At 50.9% G+C, this 24,578-nt stretch overlaps 1 protein-coding gene and 2 non-coding genes across 3 annotated transcripts; 2 read left to right on the top strand and 1 right to left on the bottom strand.

The window, feature by feature from the left end:
- Positions 1 to 15,122: 15,122 nt before the first annotated feature.
- On the bottom strand, positions 15,123 to 15,194 carry Trnar-ucu (transfer RNA arginine (anticodon UCU)). The gene has a single exon. It is a non-coding gene; the product is annotated as a tRNA-Arg (tRNA).
- A 644-nt stretch (positions 15,195 to 15,838) lies between these two features.
- Positions 15,839 to 15,910, top strand: Trnar-ucu (transfer RNA arginine (anticodon UCU)). Its single transcript has one exon. It is a non-coding gene; the product is annotated as a tRNA-Arg (tRNA).
- A 910-nt stretch (positions 15,911 to 16,820) lies between these two features.
- On the top strand, positions 16,821 to 17,561 carry LOC144178936 (uncharacterized). Its single transcript, XM_077707092.1, has one exon. It carries the CDS (start codon positions 16,821 to 16,823, stop codon positions 17,559 to 17,561), a length of 741 nt encoding a protein of 246 aa, XP_077563218.1.
- Positions 17,562 to 24,578: the final 7,017 nt, after the last annotated feature.

The following is a 24,578-nucleotide window of genomic DNA, read 5'->3' as shown; positions in this document are numbered from 1 at the left end:
TTGTTTGGTGGCGCCGATGTTGAAATAGTGTCAGGCGGCTGCAGTGGGCAACGCGAAAGAGCATCGGCATCGAGGTGCTTCTTCCCGGATCGGTACGTGACAGTGAAGTCATATTCCTGAAGTCGAAGTATCCAGCGTCCGAGGCGTCCTGATAAATTCTTGAGCGTCTGCAACCAGCATAGCGCATGGTGGTCCGTCACGACCGTGAAGTGCCTGCCGTAGAGGTAGGGTCGAAACTTCTGAACGGCCCAAACCACGGCAAGACACTCCTGCTCGGTGATAGTATAGTTCTTCTCCGCGGAACTGAGGGAGCGACTGGCATACGAAATAACCCGCTCCCGACGCTGTTGATCCGACTGTAAGAGAACCGCACCGATCCCATGGCCACTAGCGTCAGTATGAAGGATGACAGGCTTCGATTCATCAAAATGGCACAGTATAGGCTCTGATGTGAGCGCGGCCTTCAGCTGCTGAAAAGCCTCTTCGCAGTCGTCCGACCACTGAAACGAAGTTCCGGAGTGGAGGAGCTTGTTGAGCGGTGAAGCAACTGTTGCGAAGTTGCGTACAAAACGGCGGAAGTAAGACGCCAGGCCAAGAAAGCTACGCAGCGCCTTTTGTTGCTGAGGACGCGGAAACTCGACGACAGCAGCCACCTTCTCTGGGTCAGGTCGGATACCCTCCTTGCTCACGACGTGACCTAAGACTTGGATGCTGCGGGTGGCGAAATGGCATTTCTTAGTATTTAGCTGAAGGCCCGCACTGGCGAGGCACGAGAGGACCTCATCCAGCCGTCTCAAGTGCTCAGCAAAGCTTGAAGAAAAAATAACAATATCGTCCAGGTAACAAAGACAAGTCTTCCATTGAAGGCCCCTGAGTACAGTGTCTATCATACGCTCAAACGTTGCAGGAGCGTTACAAAGTCCAAAAGGCATCACATTGAACTCGTAGAGTCCATCAGGGGTGGCGAAGGCTGTCTTTTCTTTATCGGCCTCGTGCATTGGAATCTGCCAATAACCAGAGCGGAGATCGAGGCTGGAGAAATATTCCGCTCCTTGCAGACAGTCCAAGGCATCATCAATGCGAGGCATTGGGTATACATCCTTCCGCGTGATTTTATTCAGTGCGCGGTAATCGATGCAAAATCGAACAGACCCGTCTTTTTTCCGTACCAATATCACAGGGGATGACCAAGGACTCTTGGATGGACGTATAATTTTGCGCTGCAGCATGTCGGCAACATTGTCGCTGATGATTTTTCGCTCAGATGAGGACACCCGGTATGGGCGGCGGCGAATAATACGGGATCCGTCTGTTTCAATGCGATGCGTTGCCACGGATGTCTGACCAAGTGTAGGGCATTGAGAATCAAATAAAGCTTTGTGCCGGTGCAGGAGAGTCAGCAAGCAGTCGGTTTGCGGTGGGGAGAGGTCAGAGCTGATTCTCGCGGCAAGGTCAGGGTGGGGAGGCATAGGGCGAGATTGGGAAGTGGAGGAAACAGAACAAAGCGGAAGAACAGAGACGGCTTCGGAGTCCGCAGCGGTAGCGATCGTGGTGCCTTGACGTAGGAGGATCGTTTCCGGTGTAGTGTTCGTGGCGACTAGCAACGCAGACCCATGCGAGAAACGTACAAGACAAGTTGCGACAACGATTCCCCTTGGTAGAAAACGAGCGCTGGGAATTAGGAGCACGTCTCCATCGCGGAAATGGCCACCACGAACAGAAATTCTTGTCTCACAGCCAGGCCTAAGAACAAAATCTGCACTCGCCACCACGCGACACTGCGGAACATCGGGGTTGCTGTCCGTATGCCCGGTAGGGTCGATCGCAATGTCCGGGTTTCGGCAGGAGATGACAGCAGACGCCGACGAGAGGAAATCCCACCCTAGAATCAATTCATGGGAGCAACAAGACAAGACCGCGCACTGGATGTGGTGTCGAATTCCCTCAATCAAAACGCGCACTGTACAGAATCCAGACGGCTCTAGCACAACTTGATTGGCACCACACAATGAGGGGCCAGTGTACGGGGTTCGTACTTTTCGGAGCCGTGAACACAAATTTTCGCTAATGACAGATATGCTGGCTCCGGTGTCAACGAGGGCATGAACATCACAACCTTCAACGTTCACATGTAATGTATTCGACGGTCTTGTTGGAGGAGTTCTTGGCTTTTCGACTAACGCAGTTTCCCCTCCAAAAACTGCAGGCGCTAGTTTTCCGATTGGTAGGCCGTGGGGTCGGACGCGGGTCGTAGGGGCGAGACAGAACGACGATATGGCGAGGGAGATCGGCGGCGGCGTGACGAACGCTCGTTGTAAGGTGTATCAACTGGGGCCGGAGGCGGCGAGTACCGTCGCGTTGGAGAGGCGTACTGGTTTCGCGGAGCGCCGTAGGCAAAGCGGATGTCACGTTCAAAAGGTGCATATCCTCGCCTCTCATCCTGCTGACGTCGTCGACAGAAACGGGAGATGTGTCCGCGGATTCCGCAATAATAGCAGACAGGTCGATCATTCGAAAAAGCCCGGCGGACAGGTCGAACGCCGTTGTAGTAAGTCTGGAAGGGGGCTGCCGATGAGATGGCACTCAAGTGTCCATGAGCCGGCGCGACTTCCATTGGTAAGGGTGGTTTCGCCGCGATCGCCGAATATGACGGCATGGTTGGGACTGGAACCGAAGGCATCGTTGGGACGATACCCGCCATGGAGGCCAACTCCTGTTTTACAAGGTCGCGCAAATGAGGGGCATCCGAGCGAATGCTATCCCGTGAGGGAGCAGGTGGGTCACGTAGCTGCAGCTCTTCACGGATGATACTGCGTATGAGGGCGCGCAAATCCACGTCTTCCGGCAGCTCATTGGGGCCAGCGTCCTGGCGCAGACGAATAGAGTGTAGCTCCTCCAAGCGTTGGCACGTTGTCCGCACATCGCTAACGCTCGCAGGATTTTGGACTGCAAGAGCGCTGAATGCGAAAGGAGCGATGCCCTTCAGGAGGTGGCGAACTTTGTCGGCTTCTGGCATCGCAGCATCCACTCGGCAACAGAGAGCAAGGACATCCTCAATGTATGAGGCGTACGTCTCTTCAGGGTGTTGGACACGGGAAGCTAGCGTCCTTTTGGCAATGGCCGAACGGGTGCTTGGAGTGCCGAAAATCTTCCGAATCTCTTCCTTAAAGTAGGTCCAATCAGTGATACGGCTGCCCTCGTTTAGGAACCACGTTTTTGCCACCTTTGTCAGGTAGAAACCAACGATGTAGAGCTTGAAGGAGTCGTCCCATCGGTTAAATGCACTCACCCTCATAAACTGGTCCAACCAGTCATCCACGTCCTCACCGCGGAGCCCGGCGAAAAACGGTGGGTCGCGCTGGTGGCTGGTGATCGTAAATATCGGAGCCGCAGCAGCGGCGGCGCCAGCGGTTTGGCTCGCGGCTTCACGCTGCATAGCCTTTGGTGGTAAACGGCGTCCGGAACGGAGCTCCAGGGGTGCAGTGGGCAGACGTAGAGGTACTGGGATCGAGGTAGACCTCCACCACTTGTAAGGGCCTTGAAGGACGGCCGGTACAGGACGTTTATTAGGCGTAGCAGCTTTCGCGGAACACACACTCAGCTGGCGGCGAAGAGGCGGACACGAGCCCCGAGGTGGAAGATGATGATGAGGATGACTATCAGAGGAAGATGAGGTATGGGATAGTGGCCCCTAGGTAACTGTGGTAGCGGTTAATGTCCCAAAGGGCTGGCGCACGACTAACTGCTCACAATATATATATATATATATATATATATATATGTGTGTGTGTGTGTGTGTGTGTGTGTGTGTGTGTGTGTAACGCAGGAGACATGGCGTCCGTCGAACCAACACCTTTATTAACAACTACTTCTTCCTCGTCCACCACTATCGCACCGCACCGTCTCTTGGTGGCTAATCTCCCATTCCGGCCAACTGCCCTGCACCATCCATCTGCGGGACGTCACATATATATATATATATATATACAGAAAGATACATCGGCAGTCTACAACACCAAAGGAGGCATTGGGGTGTGGTTAGGCTCTTTTTTTGTTTACTACGGTTAATGGAGTTATACTTTTTTTTAATATACGGAAGAAAGAAAGAAAGAAAAACACGCGCCCAGAGTGGGGACCGAACCCACGCCTTTCGATTAGATCTCGAATGCCTTACCAATTCGAGCTCCTCATTTTCCTTAGTATATTATTCTGCGAAAGCCTAGCGAGGGTCTCGGTACTGGCAGCCTTGATGCCTAGTAGCATAGGAGGGCTTCCCGCCAGTTACCCGCTCATGACAGGCTGTAGACGTTCGAGTCATGCCCCGGGGGTTGAAAAGAAGGTCCCTTTCTCCCCGTGTACTCAGAGTGGCGCTGGCTACCACCCTCAAGTGTCACATACACTTCTAGTAAATATAAATAGCCCAGAAAAGGGGAACACAGTCGCCCAGATAGCCGAATTGCTTATTTACAAAATATCCAGTGGATGTAGATTGCGCGATTTCTCCGCTGGCTGCTCGGTGGCGTTTCGCACACTTTAAAACTGATATTAAATATGTTCTAGGCTGTATTTGCCTCTGATATTTTGCAGATGATGTATGTGTCTTTACGCCAATCTATCTCCGAAGTTATCTCGCCTTCAAAATTTTGTGTCGTACCCCTTTAAAGAATGTCGCCACATGAGGATATCTTTATCGGGGAACACACCTAAACTGGCTGCCGGATTACTCGACCCTTTCCGGCTGCAGACACGGCGGCCGGATGGGACTTGCCGGACCGGCAAGTGCGGAAGTGCAGTCGAGGGACTCTAGGGCGGCCGACCACGCAAACTCGCTAACAAGCTTCCCACAGTGCACCGAGGTGAGACGACAGACGAACAGAGCGTGATGTACAAGGCGGCGATGAGTATCGTGTAAGGGGAAGCGTAAGGTTCCCCCCTTCTACCGCTGTATACGCAGGTGGCCTCGAGCTCCCTGCCGGGCGCAGTGGCGTCCCCGGTGCGCTTCTCTTCCTTCGAAGCACAAGCACCGAAGCGCGTAAGCAGAATTGTGCGCCTCCAGAGACCTTTTCCTTCGTCTCCCAACTCGATCGACAAAAGGGGCGGGCAGCGCGATCGCGGTGGAACCCAGGGCCAGAGGCCGCCGTCGTGATGGCAGGATTCGAGGCCGACAAATCACTCTTTCGACTGCACATTTTTTCCTGTGTAGCTGGTAGTTCTTTCCAAGAGACAGAAAAGGGCCTTGAAGTTGCCACGGACCCGCAGAGGCGACCGGCGTAAACCCATCTATCTGCAATGGAACTCCGATTATTTTTGCTGTGCACGTATAGAAAGTCTCGGGAAGCGCACAGCCACCGTGAAGAGTTTCTGCTCGCGAGACAATTTGGGAGCGATAAAGACGGGTCATGTAGAAATAGACCGGACCATTACAGCGTAACAAACAGCAAGAAAAAAGCCCGTAGTGGTTCATTTTTAAATGTTTCCATCTATAAATCCTTGTCCCCGAAAAGCTACTCGCCGGTTATTTCTCTTCCGGTACCTTTTTTTCTCCAACTGCTGCGAATTTCTAGGCTGGTAGTATTACACGTCGGGCAGTTCCCATTCTTCGTTAAGCGCCACGGTGATACTGTTTTCTTTTCGTGCATTAACAAAATAGTTTTCTATTCGGAGGTCACGAGCGAAATAAAAACTGATGGTTCCGTGTACGCGAAAAACTCCGCCAGCGCCACTACGTGCGCATGTACGAAAAACCAGGTTGGAGAGGAGTCAGAACCAAGTGGAAAGAGGCTAGCTAGGCTTATAGGTGACGTAGCTATCGCATCTACCGACCCTGGTGTAAGAATACTTCTTCTGTCGTCGCAGGCACGGCCGCTGGATGAGAGCGCACGCAAGGTGCGCTCTCATCCAGCGGCCGTGGTATAGGGAACGCGAGGGATCGCGGCTCATCCGCACCCTCGCCGCCACCCGTCCGGAGCGGGGCCCCTGACCCCAATCGGACGCGCGAGGTAGGCTAGTCCAACGTTACTAGTTAACGTTGGGCTAGTCCAACCTCGCCGGCAGCCCCGTGTCGCCTCAGCCGTCCCGGCCCGCTTGAGGCCCGGCCTTGAGGCGCGCGTCAGTACAGTGTAGTTCTTAACCCTGTCTTGGTGCTATCATGCGCTGGACCACTCGGCCAATAAACCCCCCGTTCGTCCTGGCCCTTTGGAGCCTGTCGTCGCCTTTGTCGGTGAGTCGAACCCGTCGCGGCGTCTCCCTTCTGGACGCCACGCACCTCTCTGGGGCATTTTGGATGGCTCATTTCCGGGCGTGGGGAAACACCCTGAACCCCACTTAGGCCCACAAGGGACCATCGAGCCCACCTTGGCGCTCATCGTCTCTAACGAGGCTAGCCGGGGTCGTTTGCTATCCCGTAGCTAGGCACATTATGCCCACAATATATATATATATATATATATATATATATATATATGTGTGTGTGTGTGTAATTTGGAAATAAGGGGCTCGTTCATCGGAGTAACCGATGAAGACTGGACCTCCAGTCGAAACGTTAGTAAACATGTTTGTTTTTGTTTTTTGAGACGTGTGTCGGACTAAAAAGAAGTGCCCGACAGACTGACTGACTGACTCATCAACGCCCAGCCAAAACTGTTAGATCTAGAGACTTGAAATTTCGCGAGTTTATGTGCGTCGTTGAGTAGGGGCTCACTAAGGCGGATTTTTCAGAAATTGCACTCCTAACCGAGGAAAAGGACGAAAGTGGGATTTCGCGAATTCATGATTTTCTCGGTCACCCATTCACATATAGAAGCCCTTTTTGCTGATATAAGTAGCCCTTAAGAATATCTAACAAGTGGTTTTTGGATTTCGCTCTAACCTACACCAGCAAGGTGATTCGGCATTCCGGAAATGAAATGGTGTTCCTAAAGATTCTCGAATAAATCTTTTACCGATTCAGTTATCGAACTTATTTTTGCTACATTATGTTACTCATACAAATGCACAGAATCGTTTTTAAGGATTTCGCCCTACGACGCCGCTAAAAGGACCAAATTGTTTTTTTACAAATAACACGGCTGATGAGCCGAAAATGCCTAACAGGTTATATACACGTCTAGCACAACTGCTCTTTCAAAAGACTACAGACTGCAAGGGCACGTTCTGGTTACGGTGTTGGAGGTCAACATTTCCGAAAATTTGAAAAATTCTACCATGAAGACAGTGAAAAGCGGTAAAATAGTTTTTCAGATATTAATTTTTTTACCGCCCGCCATTTGAAATTTCGAACTGGTTTTTGTTGAGACACGCAACTTACTCACGTATCTAAACACTGTTATACAACATTTTTAAATGACACCCTCCCGATAGAGGCAAGCGGGATTTCGGGAAAACACTGGTTTTACACATTCGTAAATAACCACCCAGACAGTTGATATCTCCAATTCGTTTTTTCTTGAAAATGAAATGCTGTCCATTTAATTGCCCGAAAACCACTTTCAGGATTTTGTCCTAACATGCGGATAAGAAGCCCAGCTAGATTTTTTAATCTGCATCCTTTTGGACGTAAAATTCAGTGGAGTTTTCCCGCGTTCGCTTAGCGGTCGCCATCTGTTGACACCTTCGGCAACTACGCGTCTCCCGTAGGAACCGGTGTCATATATCATAAATGCAAAAGAGAAGATGTGACAGTAAAAAGCGCAAAGGTTAGCGCTCGCCATCTGTTGGGACTTCCTGCAACCCCACGCCTCCCGTAGGGAACCCATGTTACTTATGATAAAACTGTACCGATGAGCCGCTTATGGTCACTAGATCCAACGGGTCATTAGATCCAACGAGTCAGGAGATCCACTAGGTCACGTGATGCCCGAGTCAGAAGATCCAACGAGTCAAGAGATCCAACCGAGTCACTAGATCCAACGCGTCAATTGATCCAATTAGTCAAGAGATCCATCCGAGTCCCTAGATCCAACGCGTCACTAGATCCAACGAGCCATTACATCCAAAGGGAGGAACTGCGCGTGCTTGTATTTCTCGGGATTGGGGGTCGTTGTGTTAATCGGTGTGTTTTTGTTGACTAGCATCCACGAATAACCGGTTGATGTATTAGCATTCTCTAAATGCCTAAGTGTGAAAGAAATATTTTTTCACCATTGAAGTGGTACTGATTTTGTACAGGCCACAATTAGGTCTCAGCTGTGAATTATATATGCATTCATTTCGCAATTAAAAATAAACAGAGGGCATAACTAGTCGTAACACTTTCACAATTTCAGTAATTCGTTTCAGTCGTTAGCGCTGCTATTCAAAGAACATTTACAAGAAAGGTGAATAAATGAAAGAGGATTGAGGAACGATCCTTAGGAACGAACCTATAATTTCAATCGTTTAAAAATATGTGGATTAATAATTATGCGTAAATATTACAATAAGAGAACAGACCACGTTTTAAGAAGAATAAATTTTTGAGACACTGCCCAAAGACAAATCAATACAACACGATTGAGGAACCCTCTTTAATACACAATTACTGGATAATTCGTTTCGAAGAAATTCAGTGCACTTATGATTATGCCGGGATAAAGAAAATATTATTAACATAAAAAATCTGTAATTCATTGCAACTTTTCACTGTTTTTTTTATCATCAATTCCTGGATCACCTACGTCTGTTTGTACCGAAATCGACCAGCACTGGAACATGCGGGTGCTTAACTGTGCGTGTAATCGTATGTTCGTGCACCGAAAAGGCCTTGTAAAAATACCCCCAAAACTAATGTGTTATTCTATTTTTTTTTGTTCCTCAAATGTTAGATTCTGAATCTCGATGGACGTTCGCCCTACGGGTCAGCCACCTGTCCCTCCCCGAATTTCTCTCGGCACATGGGAACGGCGGAAGGGGCGTGCATGGTGCCGGCTTCGGGTCTAGGTCTTTTCGGTACAGGGCGGTTCGGTACAGGGCGTTTCGGTACGGTCTTTTCGGTACACGGGCGTTTCGGGACACGGGCGTTTCGGGACACGGGCGTTTCGGGACACGGGTGTTTCGGTACAGGACATTTCGGTACAGGGCCGTTCCGTACAGGTCGTTTCGGTGCGAAAACGAATCCGAGCGAGCGTTTGAGGCGGCCAAATTCGCGTGCGTTGTTAACATGGGAGTTGCAAGTACGCAAATCGAACCTGTTTATTACAACTGTTGTTGCTTGTATTTCTGCGTTACTTTAGTCCAGTAGAAATTTATGCGGCCTTGCCAAAAAAATGCCTATTTGCGTAACCATAGCCAGAAAATGTATAGCTTGTTCGTTACTTCGTTTCTTTAGCGACAATATCATCATGTATTTTCTCCGCCGCGGTGGCACAGTGGCTAAGGCGTTGCGCTGCTGAGCACGAGGTCGCGGGTTCGATTACCGGCCACGGCGGCCGCTTTTCTGATGGAGGCGAAAAGCAAAAACGCCCGTATGTACGAGATTTCGGCGCACGTTAAAGATCCCCAGGTTGTCAAAATTAATCCGGAGCCATCTACTACCGCGCGCCTCATCGCCTGCGTTTTGCGTCGGCGCGTTAAACACTACAATAAAAAAAGAAATACTAAATATTCGTCCTCTCGCGGGGCTGAATTTTTTATTTGCGCCCTCGCGTTTCCCACACCGTCGTCGCCCACGTGATCTCTTGGGGTTCGGCGCATTCTGCTAAAAAAAAAAAAACATGCCTTGGTACCCCGAATGGTTAGCGGCACGAATGTCAGCGGGAGCCCGATCTTAGGGCGAGCGTTTTAGGCAAGCTCCGCCGCAAGCCATGCACGCTCCTCCACCACTGTCCGTGCGTCCAAAGAAATTCAGGTGACTGACCCCACGGGGAACCTCCATTGGTGTTCCGCAGCCCCTTCGGTCCAAAATTTTGGTCCAGAATAAAACATTTACGGGTTTAAAGAGTTTTCGCTGCATGAACATATCAGTTATTTCTTTATTTTGTTTTTGTTTTGATTTGATTTTGCACAGGATCTCTAGGATCTATTTCTTTAGACGGCTTCTGAGCTCATATTGTGATTATTTAACGCTTACTTACGAATCCGCATGCTTTTCAAGCGATTTCTCCTGTAAATATTTGTTGAGGATAGTTCCTCGATCCTGTTTCATTTGTTTACTTCTCGCATAAATGTTCTTTGAATCGATTATTCAATTACTCAGACAAATTTTGTTCTGAGTAGCGAAGTTCTTTGTCACAAAAGTACCGTACTTCAGAGGTACCAATGAGCCACGATCCAACGTGGCTCCTATTCGGGGACGCTGCTTTGACGTGCATGTTTGCTGCGGGAAATATTTCTTACGCACTAAGCGCTCTTCAGGGCTGTTAAACTAAGTAAACACCTAGCTTATAAATAAGAATGAAATGGTTTAACAGTGCAGTTAGAAACATTATCTGTCGGAATAGTAGCGCTAATGTGTTACACTGGGTTTTTCACTTACATCATCCCACGCGATTTGAGTTGCAGTCGGCACTTGTTTATATATATATATATATATATATATATATATATATATATATATATATATATATATATGTTATGTATAATGTCGTGCCGACACCTGCTTCTGCGAACATCATTGTAACGCTGTGCGGCTCAAAAAAGTACTGATTATGGGGAGCCGCAGGTGACATTGGTCTCAGGTCACGACCATATTAGCAAAACGCCAAAAATTTCAGATGAGCAGTCCTTGCGAAGCAGAATAACTGTATGTATGCTGCATAAAACATTACAGAGTGCTTTCAATGTCATTACAAAGCATTTCCAAATTTGATTCGCAAACACAATAAACCCGCCGCAGTCCCTGCTAACTACGAATAAGTCGGGACGGAAGCGTGCGGCAAGGTACAATAGGTGCCTTCCGTAATGCATTGCTAATAACACCTCAAGTACTTGCGTTATCAGAAGAAAGCAACGCACACAAATGCAGAAACACAAGAAATTGCAACTTCTTCGTCATTACGTTATAAAGGCACAGGTTCCTTCCCCGTGCGGTGGGACTCATTCCCGCAACCGTTGTCGAAGGGTTTCCGCAAAGTGCAAAAAGAAAATATTTACTTCACTGATTTTCGAAAAAATAAACAGGTTATAATAAGTCGTCAAAAAAAACGAGTGAAAAACACGATGATACTATCACTGTTTTATTATATAACATTCTGGTGATAATAGGTCGCTAAGAAACAAAATAATGAACACTTATAGGTTGTCTGAATGCTACAAATATCGCAGCTAATATTTAACAAATCAACAGAGGTTTCTTTGGGAAGGCCGCATAACCAACTGCTGGCCTAAAATAACGCAGAATTTCGAACAAGAACATCTGTAATAAATAGGTACAAATTCCGTGCTTGTAACCACCCCGTAAACAACGCTCGCAGCCTAAAGCGCTCGCCGAAACGAAACGACCTGTACCGAACCGCCCTGTACCGAAATGTCCTGTACCGAAAGGTCCGTGTCCCGAAACGCCCGTGTACCGAAACACCCGTGTACCGAAACGCCCGTGCACCGAAAAGACCGTACCGAAACGCCCTGTACCGAAACGTCCTGTACCGAAAAGACCGGAGCCGGCCGGCTTCGGGGGGAGCTCGCCTAGAACTGTTGGACTTGGATCGGGCCACCGCTACCATTCGTGTACGTCCGCTAGCTAAGGCAACCCATTCAGGAGCTCAATGCATAGTTTTCCAAGAACACGCCGAAGCGGACGACGTGGGCGACCGAGGGATAAGAGACGCGAGGGGGAAGGTGAAAAATGCTTCCCCGCGAGTGGACGTATATTTCAGTATTCCGGTATTTTTGTGTACGGTGCTCTGCTCTATCCGCTCTTTCCAGCCCCTACAGGTGGCGCTGCGGAAAACGGCAATTGCGCACGAGACGGTGATCGGGCCTTCGTAGTATTAGAGTGTACTAGAAGTTTTCTTTCTTCTAGTACACTCCAGTAGCATACTTCGTAGAAGCATGGGGGCCAGCATCAATAGCGGCCTAAAACCTCATAGTTCCGCTTGAAACAACTACTTTCTTGAAAAACAAACATGCATACGTTGCAGATTGCGAGACAACATTCCATTCGTTTCAGGGTGTCTGCTGCGGTGTAAAAAGCGCTGCCTGAGAGGCAATCCGCTGCGCAAGGCTCAGGCCACACTGAAGTGGTTTCAGTACAATCCCGCCTCCTTGGGCAAACAACCTGCTATATCAGGTACAACGCTAAGTTTTGGGATATTATTGCAGTGTACGTCATCGCAGTGCACGTTTTAATTTAAACGTGTTTAAATTTTAAGCAGAAGCCCATGCGCACCATGCGCGGGCGATATGTGCGTATTACGGTGTTTTGCTTAAGTATCGTAAAACCTAGTTGTCACTTCGGGCAGTCAGACCGTGAATACGAGGCTCCTATTACGTAGTTTCGAGTTGTACACAAACGAACGTACGTGTTAGCATTATATATAAAAAAATTATAAGCCTACGTGTGATATTGGAAGCGTACATGAAAATACAGGCAGTAATTTACAGGTGCGCTTTTGGCTTGTATACAAGCCAAAATTATTTTAAGAGAGATCGTCTGGCTGAAATTACGTTATATTGATTTGACTGCCGGTAAGATTTTAAAGTGCGTCGATGCTTATTACCAAAACGAAAACGGGGGCTACCAAATGCATTCAAGAGCTCGCAGTTGAACTATCCGAACCAGTTACTTTTTTGTCATTGCTAAAACATCTTGCTTCGACATAATTATTTGTGTATTCAGTCATTAATCAATAAACGCATCCAGACGTTTGCTTCTCGCCTTCGCGTGCAAAAAGAAATTTGTTTCTTTATTGAAAATAAAAGCAAGCGGATTGGACAGCCTCTGCTGCTTATATGTTTGAAAGTGGAATTGAGGCAATTTATCAACACATAAGCCAAGATCGGTTGACACATTATGCAGTAGTGAATATAAATAGTTACCGAAGAAGACGATCACACGGTGATACAAAGAGCCTATAAATTGGGAGCCTCATAGCAAAGAACTATTAAATGCGGCAGACATAATTCAGTAAATAATAGTTTAGGCATCCCGTCCGCAAGGGTGGTTCCAGAAGGCTTCCGTTTTTCTCCGCAGCAGACACCGGCAAGTCCCAAAACTCTTTCACATTTACCCGCTGCTTGCCTCGAGAAAGTTGAGATAATATGAACGCTCGTTCAGCCTATATTTTCTTATTATTTAGACGGCATTGTCGATTACTACACTTGCGATATCTATTTTCATTTCGCTTCTGCGAAGCCGCACGGATGCCGCCGGAGTGACGTATACCGGTCCGCCGATCACCGTATCCCGGCTTTGGACAAATTCCGCAAGGTGTCACTGGCGTCGCTGGAAAGAGCGAATCGAATTCGCCGAACAGGGATTTGTTCCCAGGTCGTCAATACGGATGCTTTCCCCTGTTTTATCATCTTGCACAAATGAAAACATGCGTGCATAAATTTTGTTGTCATACTGCAAACTTCGTCTTCATGGCCCTCATTTTACTTTGGCAACGAGAAGTCCCTGGAAAGCGCAAAGCCACCCCAACTTCCAGTTGCCGTGCGCAAGACGGAATATCAACGAACAATCACTCTGCTATTATTGATTCCTCCCCAGCTTTCCTGCTGAAAAATATAACTAGACGGGAACCTAGTTAATTCACAACAAAAAGAGATATTTCGCACTGACCAACCAGTGTACAATTGGATTTGAAAATCTGAATAGCATTAAATATCAAAAGTTACTACTCATATACTTCAAAGGGATATTTCAAAGGCCATGAATCCTTGGAGAACAACGTTATAAACTTGAAACTGCGCACAAAGCAAGCTTTTGCCCCATCATTAGCTGTGGAAAAGTCATTGTACTGCCCTCTTAAGCTAACCTTGGCACCAAGACTGCCAGAACAGAGGCCCTCGCTATGCATGTAGCGAATCAGAATAGGAAATGAGGGGCTCGTTGAAATAAGACAGAAATAAGAATTGGCAGTCAAGACAACCTCGGAAAGCACAGGGGATGATGTAGTACGTCAAGATAAAGAATTTGGAAAATAAAGTGGAGAAAAAATGCCCGCCAGGTGGGATCCGAACCCACGACCTCCCACGACCAAGAGGGTTCAACGCTGGTCGACCACTCTCGACATGTCGTAGATGCTCGAGTCACGCCCGGGGGTTAAAAAGAAGGTCCCCTTCACCCCGAGTAGTCCGAGTGGCGCTCGCTACCACCCCCAAGCGCAGGAAACAAAAACACCTGAACATAAATACCCCAGAAAGTGGAGGCTAAAGTAGCCCGCCGGTAGCGTAGTGGTTATCACACCAGACCGGTATTCTGGAAGTCGTGGGTTCGGATCCCACCTGGCGGGCATTTTTTCTCCACTTTCTTATTTTCCAAATTTTTTATCTTGACGTACTACATCCTCCCCTTTGCTTTTCGAGGTTGTCTTGACTGCCAGTTCTTATTTCTGTCTTATTTCAACGAGCCCCTCATTTCCTATTCTGATTCGCTACATGCATAGCGAGGGCCTCTGTTCTGGCAGTCTTGGTGCCAAGGTTAGCTTAAGAGGGATCAACGCTGGTCGACCACTCTCGACATGTCATACACGCTCGAGTCACGGCCCGGGGGTTAAAAAGAAGGTCCCCTTCACCCCGAGTAGTCCGAGTGGCGCTGGCTACCACCCCCAAGCGCAGGAAATAAAAACACCTGAACATAAATACCCCAGAAAGTGGAGGCTAAAGTAGCCCCGCCGGTAGCGTAGTGGTTATCACACCAGATCGGTATTCTGGAAGTCGTGGGTTCGGATCCCACCTGGCGGGCATTTTTTCTCCACTTTCTTATTTTCCAAACTTTTTATCTTGACGTACTACATCCTCCCCTTTGCTTTCCGAGGTTGTCTTGACTGCCAATTCTTATTTCTGTCTTATTTCAACGAGCCCCTCATTTCCTATCCTGATTCGCTGTTATATATATATATATATATACAGAAAGAAATGCCGGCAGTCTACAACGGCAAAGAAGGCATAGGGGAATGGTTGGACTATTTGTTACCGTTAGTGACGTTACATTATTATTATTATCATTTTATTAATTACGTGATAAAGAAAGAAAGAAAAACACGCGCCCAGAGTGGGGATCGAACCCACGCCTTTCGATTAGATCTCGAATGCCTTACCAACTCGGCTATCTGGGCGACTGTGTTCTCCTTCGCTTTCTGGGTTATTTATATTTACTACAACTGTATCTGACGCTTGAGGGTGGTAGCCAGCGCCACTCAGACTACACGGGGAGAAGGGGACCTTCTTTTTCAACCCCCGGGGCGTGACGCGAACGTCTACAGCCTGTCATAAGCGGGCAACTGGCGGGAAACCCTCTTATGCTACCTTGGCATCAAGGCTGCCAGAACCGAGGCCCTCGCTAAGCTTTCGCACGATAATAGGGTTTAGAAATGAGGGGCTCGTTAGGAAATACAGAAAGAAATGCCGGCAGTCTACAACGCCAAAGAAGGCATAGGGGAATGGTTGGACTATTTGTTACCGTTAGTGACGTTACATTATTATTATTATTATCATTTTATTAATTACGTGATAAAGAAAGAAAGAAAAACACGCGCCCAGAGTGGGGACCGAACCCACGCTTTCCATTAGATCTCGAATGCCTTACCAACTCGGCTATCTGGGCGACTTTGTTCTCCTTCGCTTTCTGGGTTATTTATATTTACTCCAACTGTATCTGACGCTTGAGGGTGGTAGCCAGCGCCCTCAAGCTACCACCCTCAAGCGTCAGATACAGTTGTAGTAAATATAAATAACCCAGAAAGCGAAGGAGAACACAGTCGCCCAGATAGCCGAGTTGGTAAGGCATTCGAGATCTAATCGAAAGGCGTGGGTTCGGTCCCCACTCTGGGCGCGTGTTTTTCTTTCTTTCTTTATCACGTAATTAATAAAATGATAATAATAATAATGTAACGTCACTAACAGTAACAAATAGTCCAACCATTCCCCTATGCCTTCTTTGGCGTTGTAGACTGCCGGCATTTCTTTCTGTATTTCCTAACGAGCCCCTCATTTCTAAACCCTATATATATATATATATATATATATATATATATATATATATATATATATATATATATATATTGTAAAGGTGAAACCCGAAAGCCAAAAATGGAAGCGCGTTCCGCGGGCAATAGCCAACGAAGGTGGTGGAACCGAAGCCAAGCGGGGAAGGAGAGGAAGAGGAAGCGGGAGGTCGAGGGGAATAAAGCGTACGAACCTGCCTACCGGTCGCAGTTTCTCACAATGGCGCAGCCGACAAACTTCCGAAGCCCAGGCGACCCCGCCTCCGGAACCCATCTCCCTCGCGGCGATCCGGCCTCAGGGACTGTACTTCGAAGCGGCAGAGACTTTCCATGTCTTCAAGCGCCTTCATCCGAGGGCAGCGCGCACGGGCGCGAATTGAGTACCAACATACCGCCTAGCGCCCCTACCACCGCTGATCTTCTTCACGCCGTCGTCGAAATGACCCGACGATTGGCAGACTTCACCGGTTCTGTCTCCGCTTCGTTCCTGAGTGGGTCGGCTTCACCTTCGGTGGATTCCGCTGTCCCAGAGTTTCATGGCTGCAGAAAATAGACGCCTTTCCCGCTCTCCATGCGTGGCCTGAGAACGCCAAGCGGTCATTCGCTGAATCTCGACTGCGCGATGCTGCCCGAGCGTGGCATCTTTATGATGGCCACTCGCACTCAACCTGGACAAGCTGGAGTGGGGCACTTATGACGGCATTTGGTGACCTGCCGGCCGCTCACGATGACCACCTAATGCAAATGCGTTCGCGCCGCCAAGGACCTGGCGAGGACGTCGCCACTTATGTCTATGACAAACTGCGGCTCCTCTCTGCATGCGACCTTGCTTGGGAGACTCCTGCTGCTAGGCCGTATGTCTTAGATGGCCTGGCGGACCCTCTTCATGCTGCAATTTTGACCGTGCAGCCGCCAGATTTGAGCCCACCGGCATTCATCCGTCTGGCTGCAGAACTGCAGGACGATACCACACGCCGGCTTCCTGCCGCTACCACAGCCACCGTGGCACCGAACGGCCCGTCAACGTCAAGGAAAGGCGCTCTTCAGCCCCAGGAATGCTTTTCGCGCGGGCGCCCTGGCCCTAGGAACAAGGCTTGTCCGGCGCCGCCATGGCCACAGACACACTACCAAATACCTCCCCTGCCCATGGTTAAGGTGCATATCGACGGGATTGGCGACGTAACGGCCCTGGTTGACACTGGGGCTGAGCGCACTGCCATCCACCGAGGACACGCCCCGGACGACGTTATGAAGCCGTGGACACAACCACCGCTGCGTGGCCTCGGGGGCTGTGCCTTGCCCGTAGGAGCCCTTGACCTGACCATAGTGACGGGGGCTGGCCGCCGGTCTTTCACTGCAATTCCGGTCTTTGAGGACCTGCCAGCAGACGCCATCCTGGGGGCAGACTACCTCCTTTCAAACGACGTGGAGGTACGCATCGAGCGTGGCCAAGCCCACCTGTGTCCCACTACCATCTGACAGTCCTCTCCGGCCATTGATAAAGGCGAACCGGCCTTTGCGGATGCTCTGTCCCATTTGCTGGAGTGTCACAAAGCTCTTTTCGCGGACGACACAGCGCACCTTCCCGGCACTAACCGACGGTCAGACCGAAAATGCACTTCAGCAAGCAATAGAGGCGGTCGAGTTCAGCCTCGAGGGCACAGGACTCAAGTGCTCTCCTGCGAAGTCTGAGCTGCTTATCCTACCACCAGGACCAAACCGGAAAGATGGCAACGCCGCAGCCAACATAGCACTACATACACGCGACGGCGGAAGCATACCCCAAGTCCCTAAAATCCGCGTCCTCGGCATGCACATCGAAGCGCACAGACGCAACGGATTCACAGTCAACAAGCTCCTCACCAAGATCACCGCGGCCACGCAGCTGATCCGCCGGGTCTCATCGAGACACGCCGGCATGAAAGAAGGACATGTACTGAGACTCCTGCAGTCTTTCGCTATCAGCCACGTCGCCTACATAGCCCCGTACCACAACTGGAGCAAGGCCGAGCGTGAGAAAATTGACGCGGCAATACGCAAAGCCTACCGAACAGCGATCGGCCTCTACCAGCACTCACGCACAGACCGGCTTCTCGACCTCGGCGTCCACAACACTCTGGCAGAAATAGCAGAAGCCCAAAACACGTCCCAGATAGCCCGGCTGTCGACCACACGCTCTGGACGACACATCCTGCAACAAGTGAATATCAGGCCCCGCAACCAGCCCGCCGAGGGCACGACCACCCTATCCGAACCCATGCTCAGACTCCTCCGAGTCCGCCCACTTCCCAAGAATACGAACCCCGAACACCATCCAGAACGCCGGCTGGCTAGAGCCCGATCGCTAGCCTCCACGTACGCCGCGGATAACACCGCATACTACGTCGACGCGGCGGAAGACCGCGCCCGGCCCAACTACTACACGGCAGTCGCAATCGCAGCATCCGATGGAACAATCCGCACGGCCGGCAGCTTCAAGGCCACGGACTCGCATCACGCAGAAGAGCTCGCGATCGCCCTCGCCGCGACCGACCCTCGATGTAGAACGATACTTAGCGACTCACGAACAGCGATCCTCCGCTTTGCGAACAACACAACAAGCACCAGTACGGCCCGCTTCCTCCACAGGACGGGCCAAACGCGCCAGCACCCGATCTTTATCAGTTGGTATCCTGCACACGTGGGACCGCTCGACCCGGAGGGGCGGATCCGTAACCGGAACGAGGAGGCTGACCGCGCAGCGCGAGGACTTACGTACCGTGCGACGCACACCAGCCAACACTCGGACCGCAATCGGAACAGCCAACTGCGAGCCGAAGAGAGCGAACCAGTACCACTGGAGACGTACGGAGACATCCTGAGATGGTACCGCCACAACAGGCAGCGACTCCCTGCCCCACACCCGCAACTAACGCGCCGCGAAGGCGTGCTATACCGCCAGCTACAGACGGACTCAATCCTGACACCCGTGCTCGCCAGATACATCTGCCCAACGCTATACAACACCGACCGTTGCATCATCTGCAAGACCGCCCCCGCTACGACAGCGCACATCCTCAACGATTGCCTTCGCCTACAAACACACTCTGAAGCACAAGAATTGCCACCAAAAGTGCGTGAAGCCATCACCTCCTCAGACTACAACACACAACTCCAGGCCGTCCGGCAGGTGGAGGAAGCCCTGACCCGACAGCGGGAAGGACCTGCGGTGGCGCAAACCATCACGGGCTCGACCCGCCCGGGATCGGGGCCGACCCCCACGGCCTAATTCACTCTGCCGGACACGCAATAAAGTTTCTCTCTCTCTCTCTCTCTCGTACACACAATACCAACAGGCGATCACCCGCCAGTCTGTGTACCGCTACGTCACTATGCTGCAAAGGAGCGGACCGTGACCGACGAGCAGGTTCTTGAGATGCTCAACGCAAGAATCATCAGGCCCTTGTCCAGCCCTTGGGCTGCTCCCGTCGTCCTCGTGCGCAAAAAGGACGGAACACTTAGATTCTGTGTTGACTACCGCGAGCTGAACAAGCTCACCGTACCGGACCCATACCCGTTGCCTCGCATCGACGACGCTCTCGACACGGTGCGCAAATCTACATACTTTTCATCACTGGACCTACGCGCCGGGTACTGGCAAATTCCCGTTTTGGAAGAGGACAAATGTAAGACAGCCTTTCGTACCCCGTCAGGACTTTTTGAATTTAACCGCATGCCGTTCGGATTGCGGACGGCACCCAGCACTTTCCAAAGGGCCATGAATTCAGTCCTCGGATCCTTGAAAGACCAAGCTTGTGTCGTATATTTGGACGATATACTTGTTCTTGGGTCAAACCCCGAAGACCACATCCGAAATCTGGATCATGTATTAACACGGCTGTACGAGGCTGGATTTCGACTGAAACGCGACAAATGCCGGTTCTGGGCCACCTCCATACCATACCTGGAGTACAGGATTTCCACCTACGGGATAGAGCCGCTTCCAGAACGAATCGCGGCCGTGGTGAATTACCCCACGCCATCCTGCCCAAAAGACGTGCAATCATTTCTTGGCGTTGCCTCGTACTTACGTAAATTCGTCCCTCACTTCGCTTCTACCGCTGCCCCCTTGCAGACCTCACAAGGAAAGACGCAAGATTTCTTTGGGGGGCTGCTCAACAAGAGGCTTTTCAAACGCTAAAGAGCAGCTCACCCATTGCCCGGTGCTAAGCCATTTTAACGAAGACTGGGAGACAGAAGTTCACACCGATGCTAGCCAGGTTGGCCGCGGGGCTGTACTTACGCAGCGCGATACAACCGGTAAGGAACACATCGTGGCGTGCGCTAGCCGGAAGCTGTCCGACACCGAGCGGCATTACCACTCGAATGAGCTGGAGTGCCTAGCCGTTGTCTGGAGCGTCGACGACAAGTTCCGGCACCAAGTTCACCAAGCGCCATCTCAAGCACAATTTCGCCAGGTGGATCATTACTCTGCAAGAGTACACGCACCACGTACGCCATCGCCCAGGGGCGCTGAACCAGCTCGCTGACGCGCTTTCACGTCACCTCACTGGTAAACGCTCGCAGTCTCGCCGTGGGGACAGTTGTATCCTATTTGCGCAGGAAGACGTTAGTAAAGCACAGCGTGACGATCCCGGCCTGGCTACGATGATTGGTGTTCTGAGAACCTCATCAGGGAATCCCAACTTCGTTCTTCGAAACGGAACGCTATATCGCCGTGTGTGGTCCAAAAGTCGCAACGAGGAACACCTCGTCATTGCAATCCCTGCGGCGTTGAGGGCTGAGATTTTGCGCGCCGTTCATGATTCCCCCGAGGGCGGACACATCGGCCAGCGCGCAACTCTCCAGAAAGTACAGGAGCGCTTTTGGTGGCCGAAGATGCACAGCCAAATTCGCTCTTATGTAGCCAGTTGTGAAGTTTGCCAGCAGTACAAGAGAATTCCGGGAAGTCAGCCAGGCTTACTCAGCCCCATCACGCCTCCAGAAGCAGTATTTAACACCATTGGCATAGATCACGTAGGGCCGTTGCCCACCACGGCTGGCCAAAACCGCTAAATCGTTGTCGCCGTGGACTACTTCTCAAAATACGTCGAGGTAGCCGCTGTGCCCTCCCTAGATGCAAGTCAGGTGATCGAGTTCCTGAAAACGAATTTCCAATGGAGACATGGAATGCCCAAAAAGCTAATATCAGACCGCTCAACGCCTTTCCGCAGTCGCCAGCTACGCTCTTTTCTTCGCCGAGCGGAAGTCGAACACCATTTTGCGTCCTCCTACCACCCCCAGGCTAACGGCCTTACAGAATGAACTAACCAGACGATTCAAACACGACTGGCACCGTACGTGGAGACCCACAAGGCAGGGGAAGCTGACTGGGACAGGCACCTGCAGTCCGCTGCTTACTCTGTCAACACGTCCTTCAAATCTTCCACGGGAAAAACCCCGTACGAAGTCGTTTACGGGCAACTTCCGAAGTTGGACGTCGCGGCCCGTTTGGACACTCCCGTCAAGGTCGGCCGACCTGTCGATGGGCAGGTGGTGTGCCGTAATATCAGAACAGAAGCACGGATGAACGCTATCGATGCGCAGAGGACCCCGAAGAAATACTACGATCGCCGACATCGACGCGCACCGCAGTATGGTGTCGGTGACCAGGTATGGGTGCAACGAGGGACTAAGGCAACCGGCCAGAAGCTCCTACCTAAGTTTGACGGGCCATTTGTCATCACGGAGCGCTTAGGCGCGAATACTTGGCGAGTGGCCACTCCCTCGGGCAGTGCAAATCTTGACAAGCCGAAAAGAGACAACTTCGCTGTCCATGTGTCGCGCATGAAAAAGAAGATTGGACGTGCAGACTGACACTTCGCTACGCTTCGGTCAGGCTCGCAGTCGTGGCCGAGTGTGAAGGTGACAACCGAAAGCCAAAACTGGAAGCGCGTTCCGCGGGCAATCGCCCACGAAGGTGGTGTACGAACTGCCTACCGGTCGCAGTTTCTCACAATACATATATATATATATATATATATATATATATATATATATATATATATATATATATATATATATATATATATATATATATATATATATATAATCACTTTTGTGGATTTAGTGGGAACCTGGAAGTTGTGGGGGCCAAGCCCTCATATCGGGGCGAGGAGGCTCCTGCGACGTCCTCCTCCTTGGTGGGGCGAGGGCGATCCTCGCGCGCTTCCCTCCTCTCCCTACGAGGCGACGGGGGATGCTCGCAGGAGACTCCCGGGGAGACCGCCCTTGGGACGCGCAGAGATCGCACGGTACGTAAATGCCCTTCGGCCACTTCTGGCCGTTTCTTGCATTGACCGTTGTTTCCCACTTCCGTGGGTCACGGCACCCACCGTGTCGATTAGCGCATGCCTCGATTTGCGTCAGTGCGTTTATCTAGGATGCCCGGCGAGTCTCCGCGGGCATATTCCACTTCTTGGTGGGTTGCCCCCGCGTCCGCGATGTGACGGCTTGCGCCGTCTGAGGTCAGCGGACGAGCGCCGATGCCGCCCAGTCGTGTCCAGCGGCGTGGCTTGAAATGTGTAGCGGCCACAGAGAGCCCCCTTCCCCGATGTCAGCGAGCGTTGCGGCCGGCCAACGCCGGCGGACGCTAACTGCTGCCCGACTACGGGCTGGGCACACGCTGACGGCTGTATATGCCCCAGGGGCTAGGTGCGTAGTACAGTGTAGTGTTTGTATCGTGGTTATCCGCGTAATAAACCCCTGTACTATGAAATGTATCGCTTCCATGTGAAGTGACTGACAACGTACACTCGCGGCGAGAGTCGTGGCTCGCTCTCGAACCCGTTGTGGGCAGAGTCTCTCGGCAGGGCAAGTTCGGTACTGCGCGAGAGCAGTGAGAATAACGGCGGCGCGTTATTCTATTATTGTTATTCTATTCCTTAATGGAAAGGATTAAGGATAGGATAGGATAATGCCCACATTTCTGGCGCCCAACGTGGGGCAGCGTTTGATTGCTCATTTGCTGCCATACCGTAGCGAGCTTTGCTTGTGCAATCGGCTGGCCGCGCCAGGCACGCTAGTTGCGTGCAGTGTACGTTCCGGTGAGAGCCCGCATTCGGGCCGCCGGCCGGACCGGCTCCTCGTTTTGTGGATGCCGGCGGAGCTCGAGAGCGCGAGGGCTCCCTCGCTTCGAGCATGAGAACATAGGGCTTTTGTGCTGTGTTCGACGTGAAGGTTGATTCTGACGCAACCCCCGCTCGGGTGCTAAAGGAGATGCTTGAATTCGAGTAGCCTCATTCCACAACTCAGAGTGTTCAAGCTAGTGCTTGATCTCGTATCTATACGGATTATTGCGACCGGTTCCCTCTGTGGGATGCCATGTATCGTAGGTATTCACCCCGAAGAGCTAGCCACGGTTTTGGCGGAACGATTCCTTTTTCCGAGCAGTTTCTCGGCCGCCTTTGGTAGGCGGAGCGCCGTGACGTTGACTTGCTTTGCAACGGGCGCTGGGGACAGGGACCAGCTTGTATTGCTGGTGGTTCCGGGGATGAGTGTCTCGCTAGGCCGACTGGGGGCTCGTGGTGTAATACATCGCCACCGTTATTGAGTATCAACGGTTAAAGGCGGAAGTCCCGAATAGTCAGTTAGGCGCATCGTTGCGTTATTGTCTTGGCTCACCTTGGCCATACAGCCTGGTAGGCTCGAAGATCTTGTAAATGATCAGCCGCAGTGTCACTGGCAGGTGTGAAGTGGGACGTTTTTTAGTTATTTAACTGGGTTTTCCATTGTTGGGAGACACCTGGCCTGTGATGACCGTAGTCATGTGCCGCCAGCATAGTGTGGAAATTGTGCACCTGGATTATTCCTAGAGCACGTCGCAATACCGCGCCCGGCTTATCCGTGGCGTGGCCCGAGCACCTCCTGTATGTCCGACTGTTTTGGGCGGATATATTGTACCGTTTCTGCCGACATCACCTTTGTGGAGTCGCCTGGTCTGATGACGGTTATAGCCGATTGATGACCCCGCACGCGCACACCAGCTTGTCAACAATCCTCCCGAGGCGATTCCTGGTGAGCCAGTTGACCCTTTCTCCAGCCCGCTATGCAAGTGAGAGAACGCATGTTTCTTATTGTGAATTCTTTGCTGTGTTTTGCTAATGTTTGCGCGCTGTGTACACGCGTGACGCTGTTCATATTGTTGTTCGTACGGTTGTGTTTGGAATTGTGCATTTCTTTGTCTAGTCCCAAGCAACCTGTATAGAGAAGTGTAAAAGAGACTTAGTTTTGACAGTGTTGATGAGACGAAAAAAAAAACAGAGGCGCAATGGCTTTCCCCTTCGCCGTGGAGGGGGAACTCCGGGCTGTTGCTAGGCCGGCCGTCTCTGCCGCCTCCCTTAGTTCTTGGAAACTCTGAGGATGGTTTAGTTTGTATTTTGTTTCCAGTTTCTCCGCGGCAACGAGACGCCGGGGTAGAGCAGTAACGTTCGATTAGAGAGGGTGATGGCCCCGTTG

Source organism: Haemaphysalis longicornis, unplaced genomic scaffold (assembly GCF_048455015.1).
Source record: "Haemaphysalis longicornis isolate Haplotype H1 unplaced genomic scaffold, Haemaphysalis longicornis Haplotype H1 scaffold_4, whole genome shotgun sequence".
In the NCBI taxonomy this organism is placed as follows: Eukaryota; Metazoa; Arthropoda; class Arachnida; order Ixodida; family Ixodidae; genus Haemaphysalis; species Haemaphysalis longicornis.
Note: the sequence above shows the minus strand (reverse complement) of the source record. Positions and strands in the feature narration are given on the sequence as shown.